Source organism: Spermophilus citellus (genome assembly GCF_964194105.1).
Source record: "Spermophilus citellus genome assembly, chromosome: 18".
Lineage (NCBI taxonomy): Eukaryota > Metazoa > Chordata > Mammalia > Rodentia > Sciuridae > Spermophilus > Spermophilus citellus.
The window spans coordinates 59,441,923-59,456,249 of NC_138200.1; the positions used below are offsets into that span (position 1 = coordinate 59,441,923).

At 38.1% G+C, this 14,327-nt stretch overlaps 1 protein-coding gene across 1 annotated transcript in view; it reads left to right on the plus strand.

Moving 5' to 3' along the window:
- The window catches only part of CNTNAP4 (contactin associated protein family member 4), a 242,231-nt gene that overhangs the window by 175,788 nt on the left and 52,116 nt on the right, over positions 1-14,327 (plus strand). The window contains exons 13-14 of the mRNA XM_081275674.1: positions 9,003-9,200; positions 13,242-13,398. Of these exons, the coding sequence (XP_081131800.1) occupies positions 9,003-9,200; positions 13,242-13,398 (355 nt within the window). The remainder of the gene's footprint in view (positions 1-9,002; positions 9,201-13,241; positions 13,399-14,327) is intronic.

Below are 14,327 nucleotides of genomic sequence, written 5' to 3' on the forward strand. Positions count from 1 at the left end.
AATGGTTCCAACTATCTCCCCAAATTAAAAAAAAATGGTAGAATTTAGCAGAGAAAATTGAAAAAAAAATTTACTTTTTAAATGTATGTAAACATTACATTTATTTATATTCTATAATTCTTAAATAAATTTACACAGAAATTATATTTGGTTAAATTCAATATCCATTCGTGATAAAAAAATTTAATAAATAACCCATGGAAGAAAAATTCTTTAATTTGACAAAAAATGCCCACAAAGAACTTATGGAATTTGTAACAGTTTATGGTGAAATATTTAAAACCCTTCCCTCTATCACCAACAGTAACACCACTCTACTCAATATATGTATTAGAGGTCTTAGCCAGTGCAATAAAGCAAGAGAAAGAAATAAAACATTTGAGTATTGAAAAGGAAGGCCTATGATTCTCACTATTCATAAATGACGAGGTTATCTATGAAGCATATTCCAAACGACATACAGTAAAGGATTGCAATTCAGGAATATCACTGGATACAAAACTGATATCAAATTAATTTTATTTCTGTTTACTAGCAAATGACCTTTTAGAAAATCATATTTTCAATAGCATCAAAAGTCTCAAAAACATAGTCGAAAATGTAATGAAAAATGTGCAGGGCTTCTATACAGATAAGTACCAAACACTCTTTAAATCAATTAAAATCCTAAATAAATGGAGGAGTATAAAATTTTCATTCATTAGAAGACTCAACATTGTATGACATCACTGATATTGATTTAGTACAAACCTAAATTGGAATTCCAGGAGGGTGCTTATTTGTAGGTTGGTATGATTATTTTGATAAAAATGGGCAAGCACCTTCTACAATTTATAAGCACATACAAAAAGACAAGAACCAGGAGAGTCTTGAAGAACAGATTTGAAGGTCAACTCTATCAGATACAGACGTTATGCTGACAGGCTAAGTAAAACAGTGTGTAGATGGCATCAAGATAAATATACTAACGAAACTAGATGCAGAGTCTGTAAACAGATCTACTTGTATGTGGATAATTAATTTTTAGCTAAGGCCATACTGATGTACAGTGAAGGAAAGATGGTATTTTTTTACCAGTGGGATTGAGTGGAAATTATATATAAATATTTAAAAAAGGGAATATTGATCCCTTCCTTGTTAGGCACACAAAAAACAAATTCTAGATGAACTGTGTAGTCCAGTACAATAGCCTCTGGCAACAAGTGCCTATATAGATTCAAATTTAATTAAAACTAGTTGTAAGATTTCAATACATACACTAAAAAATTTAAATTTGGTTATTTAAATTAAAGTTTAAATAAGATTAAATTGGGGTTCCTGTGTCCTTGGCCACATTTTAGCTGCTCAGTAGGCTTCTGAGGCTGGTGTTGATCCTCATGGTACAGAACATCTCCATTACTGTATCAGACAGTGCTGTGCTGTGAATTCCAAGTTTGAATAGAGCAAAGCAGAAGTAACAGAGTACTGTTGAGATGAGGCAGGCAGTGTTTCAGAGGGTTTGCGTCTCAACATCAGGGACTGGGTATCTGGAGAAAGAACATTCCAGGTAGAAGCAACAGTAAGGGCTAAGTCCTCAAACAGGTAGTGTTGGCTGATGTGCTCAGAAAAGAGCAACGAATCCAGGGTAACTGAAGGATGTCAGGTAAGCAGGGTGTGGGAAGAGATGGGGCAAGTCAGGTAGGAGGCAGTGATGGGAAGAGCCATGGGCTTCCTACAGCCATGTGTGAGGTCTTTGGTTTGAGCTCTGAAGACGTTGGGAAGTTCTAAGCAATGGTAGCATGCAATCTGGCTTCCTTTAATAGGACCACACTGGCTCCTGCAGTGGGAAATGCCCATCCAGGAGTGGGGTAGAGAGGAGTTAGGATTCTGCATGTGAAGAACAGGAGTTAGGAGACCTGTTAGGAAGCTATTTCAGACAATGCAAGAATTCAGGCTTGCACTATTGATAGTGTGACTCCTTGCTCTGAGTAGTATTAATGTAGTTGGAGAAGGTTAGAGTAGCTCATTGAATACCTTTGAGATGTGAGAAAACAAAAGGAGACAAAAAAGACACCATGGTTTTTTGGTTTGGGCAACCCGTGTCTGAGTTGCCCTTATTTGAGATGTGATCAGAAACGGTTTGAAAGGAAACACTGAAGCTCAGTTCACATATTAGAACTTGAGATTCCATTGAGATACTGAAGAGGCAGCTGAGCATGGGACATTGGTTCCTGGATTCTAATATGTGATTCTAAAATCTACAGGTGGTGGTAAAACTTGGTCTACTGATTTTGGTGGAGTGAGGGGACATTATTATAAAACATATTTCAGAGGTTTTTCATATAGCACAACTAAGTAACTCCCTTAACTCTCACGCTGTTAAGGGAACTGCCCTGTAGACCAAAGCAACCCACAGCAGTTGATGATTCCCATATGCTGGTGTCCAGTTGAAGCTCCCTAGTCTGCACCACACAGATTCACAGTCAGCACCCCAAGCTCTGACTTAGACCCTAAGATGGGGCAATGGAACCAGTTCCCCAAATAATGATTCTTATGTGTATGCAGTTTAGTGTTGCCGTTTTAGACTTATGGTTCTCAAACTTTTGTATGCATAGTTATGTGAGAAGACTACAAAGAGAAAAGGAAAGCTTTGCCAATGTAAGATATTAATTAAAACGTCCAATTTTTTTTTTAAATTTCCTGTATGTATAAGTTGGATTATGAGTTCGAGTTAAAAATATACCACTGTAAACCTGTGACTTCCCTGTTCCTGTAACTATATCTTGACATTCGTATACACAGATAATATAAGGTTTTGATTCTGAAAATTAGTATCTCTAAGTTGATAAATGTCTCTGTTCTTCAAAGCTTTAAAGAAGTGCACACGCATGCACACAGTTGATACTTATTATCACAGTAGTATGTTCCACAAAGTTTCCATGGACCCTGAATTAGCAAATATTCAACCATTACTCCTAAAGGGAAATCCAGTAAGATCAGATTCTCGTGAGCCACTAGTGGCAACATTCTCATCAATCAATCGATACTTGACCTTGTTTTTTGTGTGTTTCAGGTTAAAGAGACTGTATCTAATATGCATATATATGTGATTCATTGACATTGAACTCACAGCCGACAGCACTGTGGCTCACACTTGAACAACACTTACCTAACATGCTTGCTTTACAAGGCACATCACAGCCTCTGCGCTTAGGGGCACAGACCCATAGCAGCTTTAGAGAACCGTTTCAAACAGCAAAATCATTAATCCAAAGCACAAAAACGCGAAAAATAGAGCATAAATAGGACATTTGTTAACCAGATAAGAGTGAAAGCTGAAACTGTGACAACATTGGCTTCTTCAGTGTCAGTTGGGAACCTGTGATTGGTGCTCTAAGTTTCACTGTCCTGTACCTGTCGGCAAATAACTGCAAAAGTGTTGGAGTTACAAATAACTTGAGCAAGTAGGCAAATTCACAAATAATGAGAATGTATATTAATGTGTGTTGCCTTCATCATGTATCTTATGTCTATTATGGATAATAATTTAGTCATATGTACACTACTGAATTACTAAATTATATCTGAAAGGTGTTGAGAGAAAAGACACAGATATTCAGGGACAGCTACTGGTCTCTAGAAGCTCTGAAATATTAAAAATGCCAAACAGATGTGACAACCCCCAAATATGAAACCCCCAGAGAGGAGGATATGTCAAAAATCTCCTCATTTATCTGGTTTTGCAAATGAGCAAGAAGGGTCAGTGCAGCTAGTTGAAGACATGAGAAGGTCAAGAACTAAAATCTTGGTCCCTTTTCTCACAGAGCTTTTTCTTCTAGAAAGCACCACCTTCTATCATGTCCCATTGCTTGTATCCAAATCTGGCATAACAATTGTGAAACCGAGACAAAATGCTGAATCGGTAACTCGAAAATGTGTAACTTATAAAAAAAAAATCTAGTTAGTTTAGGATTAGTGTCACACAAATGATTCCGCATGGATTAAAATAACTCTGCAAGCATTACAAACTAAACAATATAAACAAACAAACAAACAAATCTCCGTTTTGAATGGGCAATTTCCTAAACCAAGTTAAAGACTGAAATTTCCTCGTAAATAGAGTATTCTAAGTATGATTTGGAAATAATTAGTCAGGATGAGATGAATCTCAGTGGTTGTCCCTATTGAGATGTAGGGGACTGTTTTCTTCTACACTAAACTCATTGCTTTTTCTATAATGAAATAGTGTTATGTTCAAGAAGTTTCTCATTATTAAACATTGCATTGTAAGGAGCATTGTTTCAGTGGGGAGAAATTGATGAGAGCCAGAGTGGCAGCTTTCAAACTTCTGTGTAGATGGAAATTCTATGCATCACACTTCACCACTTCCTACAGCACCATTACCACAAGATTCCTGGGTTTAGTTTCCCTGACTCAGTAACTTTCTAGGCTGAGGCCTGAGTCTCTGCATTATTAACACCCCATGCAATTTTAGCATGAGACACATATTCTGTGTTGTATAAAAATAGCGTCGTTATTTTTACTTTGGACATTTTGTTATTAGAGGCTTCTTACTGTCTAAGGAGGTTAATAACGAAATGACATTATTCAGTCGCAGCCTTGTTTATATCAAGGTTTGCTCCAGAACGCTAGGGGTTCTCACTCCTGTTTCCTTCAACAAAGCATTTTCCACCTGCTCTTCTGACCTTTATCACATCTATCACCCTCAGCTATTAAGCACCAAGCACCACAGCTTTGCAACTGTGTTGCTTAAATAGCATGTTTTTTTTTTTTTTTTTTTTTTTTTTTTTGTTATCACACTAAAAAATAGTGGTCCGCCTAAGGTAAATCAAGTTCTTAATTACTCAGTAGCTTTATTTACAATGCATATTATTAGAAATCTCTTTAGGGAGAGACACTGGTAAACCCAAATTACCATCCAATTTTTTAAACTACATAGATTTTTCTGCCTCTTTCAGCAGTCTCTTCTCATGCATTTCCCTGTGTCTCTTTGCCCTCCAACTCTTGTTGCATTTTGTAAAGGATCATTTTTGAGAAAGTGAAATCATGAATCTCATGCAGATGTAAAAGTAAATGTTAAAAAAAACACATTTTAAAGATTTTGTTTAATACATTATTAATGAAAAATTGGTAAGCTGTTAAAACCAGTTCAAGGGAGAATTCAAAGAACAGAAGCATCGACACATCAGGAATATTGAAAGAAACATGCTCCTGAGAACAGAGGAAACCCTGGCTTCCTGGGTAGGAGGGAAGGAGTCAGTAGACCTCCATCAGGTGCAAGTGGCAGGCTCTTGGCAAGAATCACTAATGATGTGTTGAAGGAGACTGATACCTGTCCTGGAGATCAGGAACAGGTCCTTGGTCCCAGGTGTTGATGATTAAACACCCGAGAAACTTGCCAAGGCAAGTATAGAAAGCCAGTTTTACTTAAAGAAAAGTGACAGAAGCAGCAGACTTCTCCAAAGAGAAGGGGGCCCAGAGCCGGTTGTCTGTGGGAGTGGGTGTGTCTTGGTCTTTTAAAAACCAACCCCAGGACCCCACCCCAACCCCACACATATTTTGTCTTCTTCATGTCCATGCCTAAGGGTAGGAGCATGGAGGGTAATCATTAGCAACTTCTTGGGCTGGAAAGTGGGACCCCCAGGTTAGCTGTTAGCAACCCATTGTCTTGTCTTTAATATCCAGCCTTCATCCTCTGGACCCCCATTATCCATTACTACACAGACTGCCCCCTGCCTCAGTTTGTTGAGAAATGTTACATATCCTGTCCCCTCAGGCCAGGTGGGGCTGTAGGCAGATTGCTTTTTGGCAAAGAAAGCATGCAGGGAGTCAATACGGTGGGCTCATTCTACAGAATTATTCTCTTAACCTCCTGTTCCCACCATCCTCATCTCTCTGTCCCCTTACAAGACAGTGCTTTTCTGTCTAAGCAAAAGCCAAACAAAATAAGGAAGTGAACAAAAATTTAAAAAGAATCCCAACAACTCAGGTTAAAGGCTGAGGAACTATAAATATGTCTGGGAAGTTAAAGAGAGCAAATTTCTCTAGAGAGGTTTCAAGGTGTGTCTCCTGCAGAGGTGCTTGCCCACTTTCCAAGAGTAATAAAACCTGAGAATTTGTCCCTCTGTCTTCAGAGATTTGTCCTGCTTAAGCTCCACTGGGCTCCTTCTACTGGTTTGGTGCCAGGATGCAGAGGGGGCAGCTGGAATGTACTGCTTTACCCCGGGAGAAAATGGCCTGTGGGGGATCCATGCTGCTAAGATTCCCTCTTAGTGAATATTCTCTGATCCAAAGTCCCCTGTATGTGATAGGATAGGCAGGTAGGTGGATAGAGAGATAGATAGATACAGCTGGATATAATCTGTAATGGAATCATTTATTAATTTGCAAGTAGAGTATCATCTTAGACCCTTGACAGTATCAAACTTAACATGATTTTGTAATCCCATCAGTTATCTATAATTTATAGAGTTATAAAACAGCTCCAAGGCAGTGAAAAATTCACAGTTCCCATAGATCAGAATCCATAACCAGAGAGATTGTGCTTTCTCGACACTGAGTTGTTTTAGATTATTCCCTTGTTTATGCCCTCATTTCTCCAATATATGTCTTCTGCATGTTGTGCCAAGGTCCTGTGCTACACACAGGGGACACCATGGTGAGCAGCTCAGAAACTATTGTCAATCTCACATGGGGAGAGACAATCAAAATATCACTAAAAAGCACATGACAGGTCGTGATGACCTCTGTGACATTTTCAGTTATTATTTCCAAACGGGTGTTTGTAGAAAACTCAGCTAACACAGCCTTGTCTGGAGGAACAGGGAAGAGGCTCTAGGTAGGGAATTTTCTGACGTTCCCCTGTTAATCTAGCACAGGGGATTTGGAGCCTGACTGTGGGGCACTCATCTCCATTGCTCAAAATCAACTATGCTGATTTCATGGCATCAGAAAAGTTCTGGAAATCTAGATGGTATATGTCATCTGTTTAATTTGACACTTTGTAGTATTTTTAATTAGGTAATAAAATTGCATACAGAAACTTTCATAATGTTGAAATATTTTAGGATTTCCAAAGAAAACATATTTGATTCTGCCCTTTATCCGTTGCCAGGCACCATGGCTATGAATCTCTTAAACACTGTAAAAAAAAACCCGCTAGAATCACATGTTAATTGTGATCCAGTAGATGCTAAACTGGATACAAGTCCCTCTCAGTGTGATCCCAAAGGCACAGAAACAAAGGCTTCAAGCAGGTTTGTTGTCTTGCTCTTTTGGCAGCTGCTCAGCCAGAGCTAAGCTTCCCAATGCACACCACAGATTGACCACAAGGAAAGGCACATAATTCTGTTGAACAATACAGGCAGAGCCCAGCAGAGGCCAGACTGACAGATTTGCCTTGGCTAATAATAACTTTCAACTTCCAACAGCCATGGTTGAGTTGGCTAAAATTAGAGGATTTCCAATATACTCTATTGTCTAGTTTTGCCAATTGATTTACCAGATTTGGAAGTGGAGGCTTAGGTTTCACTTGACTTCCCAAAGGGCACAGATTCATGCCAGGTCAACAGTCACATCTCCTGATGGCCTCTGCATTGTACTGCTGGCTGCCCATAATCAGTTTTATTAGCTTATAGATCATGTTCCCTTTGAGAAAAGCACCCCACTGATAAAGCTGTAGGGTGAGCTGAGAGGCAAGAGGGAAATGGAAGTCTCAGCTATTGTTTTGTGGATCCACACATGGAAGGCAATAAGGCTGCCAGATTCCTTCCCGTCTCATTTAACCAACCTCTCTATGTTGATGACTATGAGAGAGGTGGGAGTGAGATTTTTCAAAGTCTACCACCTTATCTTGTTTGCACTGTTGATTCCTGTGAATGAATTACCTAAAAAAAAAAAAAAAAGTGAGAGGGGGGGGGAGATTACTATTACTGTTTTCCTCCAGTTTTGAATTTTCCTGTGACACAGAGGAGTTAAATGACTTCACAGCACATCTGCAAGGGCTGTGTCAGTTTCCAGTGTGTTCTTACTACTTAGTAAATCAGAGGCCTTTTGACGAATCCGTTCTTGTGCCTACATATATCACAGTGAATGCAGAATGAAAAGAGAAAGTTGAAGGATAGGTACAACACGCCCATCTTCTGTTACAGACATTGTGGGATTTATATTAATTTAAATAATTTTGGTAATCAGTATGATGGAAATGTTTGCCGATATTCAGGCAGCAATTGTGAGCACTGTCCTAGATACTTTTTTGGTGTGTATTAGTTGAGATATTGATAGTATATCAAATGGTTTCAGTTCAAAAGAGTAACTTCCTATTGCATTGCCAAACTATCATATGATACTAAAATGAACAATGGAAAATTTGATTTAAGAAGAAAAAGATCTATATACTCAGAATTAAATCATGACTAAAAAGAGAAATATAAAAACTTACTTTGTTTTTCTTTGCTGGAAACATGCATAATTTTTAAGAGTAAAAAAGCGTTTGCCTATATTATGTGATATAAAATATTTCACTATTTTTTAACATGCACCCCTATTTTTACATTGTAACATCACTGAATTCTGAGTGTGTCACCAGTCCGCATTGTTTTGCAGTTAAAGTAGGGAGCATGTTTTTCTTTCTTGGAGGAAAATGAAATAATCATGCATCTTTAAAAGAGAATATCAGATTTGATGAAATGAAATACATCAAAAGCATCTAGCAATCATAATTTTCTAATATTTTTCATCATAAATATTGTCTGGCTAAATCATATGAATAAGTAAAATAAAGCCATTGCAAATGTTTGGTGATAGTATGCATTTCAGAGAAAGGAGTCACTTTAATTTAAAAAATTTGAAAATCCATTTGTATTGATTCTACCTCACAGGGAGATTTGATGACTAGAAAAATTTGACTCAGATAAAAGGTGATTTTGATTTTCTTTATTTATTTTAACTTTTGCAGACTAGTGATGGTCTCCTCTCTTTCTTCCCCCATTTCTGCATACAAGAAACTGCATGGACCATCATACAGCACAATGGCTCTGACTTAACAAGAGTCAGAAACACCGACCCGGAGAACCCACACACTGGGGTTTTTGAGTATGTGGCTAGCATGGAGCAACTGCAGGCCACCATTAACCGCGCGGAGCACTGCGAACAGGAGCTTGCTTACTACTGCAAGAAGTCACGGCTCGTGAATCAGGAAGGTGCGTAAACCGAGGTATCTGCCATGCGCCCCTGTGCATACTGTCCTTACTCAACCAGATCCTGAGGATTTTAATTCTACCCAGGTGTTGAGGGTCCACGTACTTAGCAATCAAGTCACAGCCTGGAAGTCACACAGATGCTGTTGCCTGGAGAAAAGAGCAAGGTCAATTTACATTGAGCTTCCTTCAAATCCTTGATTGCTTTCCAACTCTCCTCCTGGCCTTAATTGGATCATGTACAGACCAGGTTTCCTTCTAACACTCCTCAAATGCACAGTGTTTATCCTCATAAAGGGAAGAGGCGCATCAGGCTTATTTTATCATGGAAAAGAGTGAGTACAAGTAGGACTTAGTTGCCCGAAAGTGACTCTTCTGCTGGGCTCCTTTTTCATGACTTGTTGACAGGTAGCCTGTGGGTGCAATTGAAAACTAGAAAAGACTGCTAGAAACCATTGATTCGGGAGCATAGATAGGAATCAGAAAGCCTACTTAACCCTTTGTTTCATTCTATCCAGAACCAGTCCTAGGAATTCTGTTTGGGTTTTATATTTTCTCTCTTTGGAATATCTCCTGATGTCAGAATAGCAGGTCCCCCACTTCTGCCTTGGGGTGGGTCCTGGTGACCTCATTCTTTGTGTGTGAGTACTTCCCCCCACCTCTCAGCTTGCCATCTCTCCACATTTTCCAACCACCCAGTGTACACCCAGTGTACCCAGTCTACCCTATTAGCCTTCAGGAAGGAAATTTACCCTCAGGAAACTCTATGTCTAGCACAACATTTCTCTTCCAGAAACTCTGCTGCTTTGTCTCTTGTCTGTCTGGTAATGACTTTTGCCTGGATCTGAGGTCTGTGTGTCCTGCCTGTGCGACCCTCATGCTACTCCTCGACGCACTGTTTTATAGCAGGGATATCAATCGGGTTTCTCTTAAGAAATGAGAGAGGATGCTAATATCTGCACAATGAAACTCTCTTGGTCCATATTCTCCTAAGAGGGTTGCAGTTACAGACAGAACAATCAGAAGTTAAAACACGCGTTTCATGTGATTATCTTCTGTCATTTGGATCATCTACAAAAATGTTAAGCTGTTGGTCTGACATTTGAACCTTTTATTTCCAATTAAGCTTCTCTCCTATTTGCTCTCCATCCATTTACTAAAAGATGATTTTCTTGGCTATACCCCAGGTCCCTCTGGACCCCCAGTCCCTTTTTCAGAATGTCTTCATCCAACTTTTATCCCTCTAATACCAATTTGTGGTCCCAACTCAAATCTTATCTCTCTGCTGAAAATTCAGTCCCACCTGTAAGTGAGAATCAGACAGTTGTAGTGCAAAAAAAAAAAAAAAAAAATGGTAAGATTTACAGAGGAAAGAGAGCTCAATTCAGGTACCAGCTGTCTCATTTCCTAGATAGAGAACTTAGATGAATCTCTGATTCATCAAATGAATGAATGGATCAGTAATGACTCTCTGTCTTTGCCTTCTCTTCTCTGAATTGGGGCTGGTCACTCCAAGCTCCTGTGGCTATGGTGCTGATGAGATGGGGTGATAAACACAGAGTGTGTGACAGGAGTCCTCTTGCAGTAGGCTGTCAGGGCATTGAGGTCACTGTCGACAGACTCAGTTTAATGTGTAACTCTTTGCTCATTGTGCTGAATGGTCATCTGATTTCACTTAGCACAGTGCTCCATGCACGTCCTTGTTACACATGGCAGGACTTCCCTCTTTTCTAAAGCAGAATGATACTTCATTACATGTGTATCACATTATCTGTATTACCTCTCAATGGGCACTTATGGTGTTTCCATGTCTTGGCAGTAGTGAATAATGCTGCAATAGTCGTGGGAATCTCCTTGAGATAGTGGAGGACATAAAAGCCACACATAGAAAGACAGATACTGCATGATGTCATGTATATGTGGAATCTAAAAGGGTTGAATTCACAGAAACAGAGTAACAGGGTGGCTATGGGGACTGGAGGTGGGAGAGTGGGAAGATGTTGGTCAGAGTGCAAACTTACGGTTATAGATGATCCTGGAATTGTGTAGAATGGATTGAGGTTGAGAGACTGAAAAGGGAGAGAAAACTCAGATTCTGGGTTCCCAACAAGAAAGGCAAGGAGGAAACCCAGGAAGCAGTGTTATGTTTAGAGCCTCAGATCTCAGTGAATCAGTAGTTTCAAGATCCGATGAGGCCACGCTGGGTATGAATATAAACATGTATTCTTAGCAGTGAGGATCCGTGTGGCTCAGCACACTGACAGGGTGTCCCAGGGAGGACTCAGGTCATTTAGGATTTTAACTGTGGGAGGGAGGAATGTTCCACCTTGATCATCAACACTTATAATTTTAATTTTTAATTTCTCAAGATTTAAAAGATTCATTTTCTTTTTATTTATTTTTGCTACCAGGGATTGAACCCAGGGGCACTTAACGATTGAGGTACATCCCCAGCCCTTTTTTTATTTTTCATTCTGAGACAAGGTGTTGCTAAGTGGCTTAGGGCCTCTTAAATTGTTGAGGTTGACTTTGAACTTTTGATCCTCCTTCCTCAGCCTTCTAAGCCACGGGGATTATAATTATGCATCACTGTACCTAGCTAAAAACTTCATTCTTATCCTGATTTAAATTATTTAGTTCTCTTTAAGAAGCCTTGGGTGGAACCAAAGGTAATTGGTACCTGTAAGACATTTAGTAATTTCTATTTTATAGGGAAAATTGGAAACTTAGATGGGAAAATATGATTTAGCACTTAGGAATAATTATTTATCTTCTATCAAAGAACACAGTGTTTTAAGCAATATGTTAAAATATGTCTAGTAAATGTTTCAAGTAGGCTTAACCTTTGACTAATGTTCAAATCATGCAAGTTTTTCTGGATAGTAATAACTTTGTGCATAACATAAGCTTTTTTTTTTTTTTTTTGGCTTGGGTTTTTAATCTGGTGGAACCAGCATGTGTAGTAACCTTGCAGAGCAGGTCATCAGTATCAGCAGAGGGGCCACCTAGTAGTAAGTTAAAATGAGCACTGGCATTTGTTAGTAAGAGAGGAATTAGTAAAAGTCCTGGATTCTCATTGGGATGGATGGCGATGACTTAAAGCTCTGAAAGTCAACAGAAAAATGATCACCTGCCTCTGAGGAGCTGACAAATCAGATGTTGCTTACATTTTCCTCATGCCCCGATTCTCAAATGACTATGATTTTTCCTCTGAACTTCTTTTCCTTCCCCCAAGATGGACTGCCTGCATGCCTCACTTCCCTGTCTACAAATCCCTGCTTAAATGTTCTGTCTATTCTTTGCTTGAGCTCCTTGGCATCATGTTTAGTCTTAACTCAGAAGGAGCTGGTAGCTGAACATTTATCATAGAAAGAGATGCGTTTGGCTAAGGGAAACTTTGTGTTTTTTTAGTGTAATATTTGCTTCAGGCCTGGAGATCTTTCTTTGTTATTTTTGTAGTCTCCAAATAAATAGCCAAGTCATTAAATGGAAGAGAAAATATGGACTTTCAAACAAATCTTAAATCATGGAGAGGGAGTGCCATACCATGCCTAATATTTAATAAACAGCTAGTCTGTTTTTAGCCAATAAATGTATTGAGATAAATCAGTGCCTTTACATAACATCCCATAGTGTTTAATGGGCATTTCATGATTCCATATCAAATTTGCTTTGTTACATTAATTACTGCAGTTCATAATTTGATGCGAACTTGCTTCAAAATTATTTTTAAAGAAATTGCATAGGTGAACTTCTCACAGTATTTTTTCATCTTCTTTTTTTTTTGCTATCATAGTTAAATTAAATATGAACCACTCATTTATTTTCTACCCAAAGGAAAAAGAAATCTATCAATCATTTAAGGCTAATAATAATTTTTTAATAAATCATCCTTAAGGAAAGGCCATCCATGATAGTGTTTAAAACATCTTTATATCACATCAATCATTCTCTTTCTCCTTTTGTTCTTTTGAACAATTTAGGAAGAAAGAGAATTAAGCTGGGGTGGAAGCAGATGTCATGGTTCTCACATTTGTCTTGCAGATGGAACCCCTCTGAGCTGGTGGGTTGGAAGAACTAATGAAACTCAAACTTACTGGGGAGGCTCTTCACCTGATCCTCAAAAGTGCGCCTGTGGCTTGGAAGGGAGCTGTACCGACGCCCACTATTTCTGCAATTGTGATGCTGACCGCAGTGAATGGTGATTTTCATGATTCCTGTACTCAAGATAAAATGAATTTGTTAAATTAATCACTCAAAGTATGTAGAGCCAGAAAGATACTGAACAAGTTAGTGCAACGACTAAATTAGTTAAAGGTTTGTTTAAATGAAAATGTGGTTCAGTCAATCTAATCCTGAATGTTCAAAGCTTTTAAACTTATTTTTGCAATGGACTGTTACGTGAGTCAAGTTACCATTCTCTTTAAAACTACGTGTAATTAGACATTCCATTATTTTCAAAATATATTTTCAGCCAATTACCAAAGCATGTTTCCTATAAACTTTAAACATATAATCGAAGAGTATCTCACAATTATCTTATATCTTAACACCTGGTTCTTGAATGAAGTGTAAATCAAACATCCACAATTTATTGTGAAAAGGTTGTGATTTAACTAACTGTCTAAACAATCACAAATTCCAGAATAACAAATCCAGAATTTTTATATCATCTACAATATCCAGGATATTATAAACGAATGTTCCAAGGAAGAATAAACTTTGATCTGAAGTCAAGAAATTAAAAGAAGGTATTATAAACAAACTTTGGGACATGATGTTAAAATTTGCAGACAATACTTTAAAGTAATTGTTATAAACATGTTTGAAGACTTCAAGGTAAAAATAATCCCAGGGATTGAAGAGGGAATTTTAATAAATGAGATTTAAATAAATGAGAAATATATTAAAGAACAAAATTTAAATTTTAAAATAGCAAAGTACAGCATCTGAAATGAAAAATTCTAACAAAGCTTCTGTAGGCTAAAGATAAATAACATTGGACAAACAAGAACACTGGAAATTATAGATACGTTGGTGAATATAAAATCTGATGTTTAAATTCTTAATTACAAAACTAAAATTCACTGTTTACTTGTTCTATAAAGTTTATAACATGGATTTAAAATA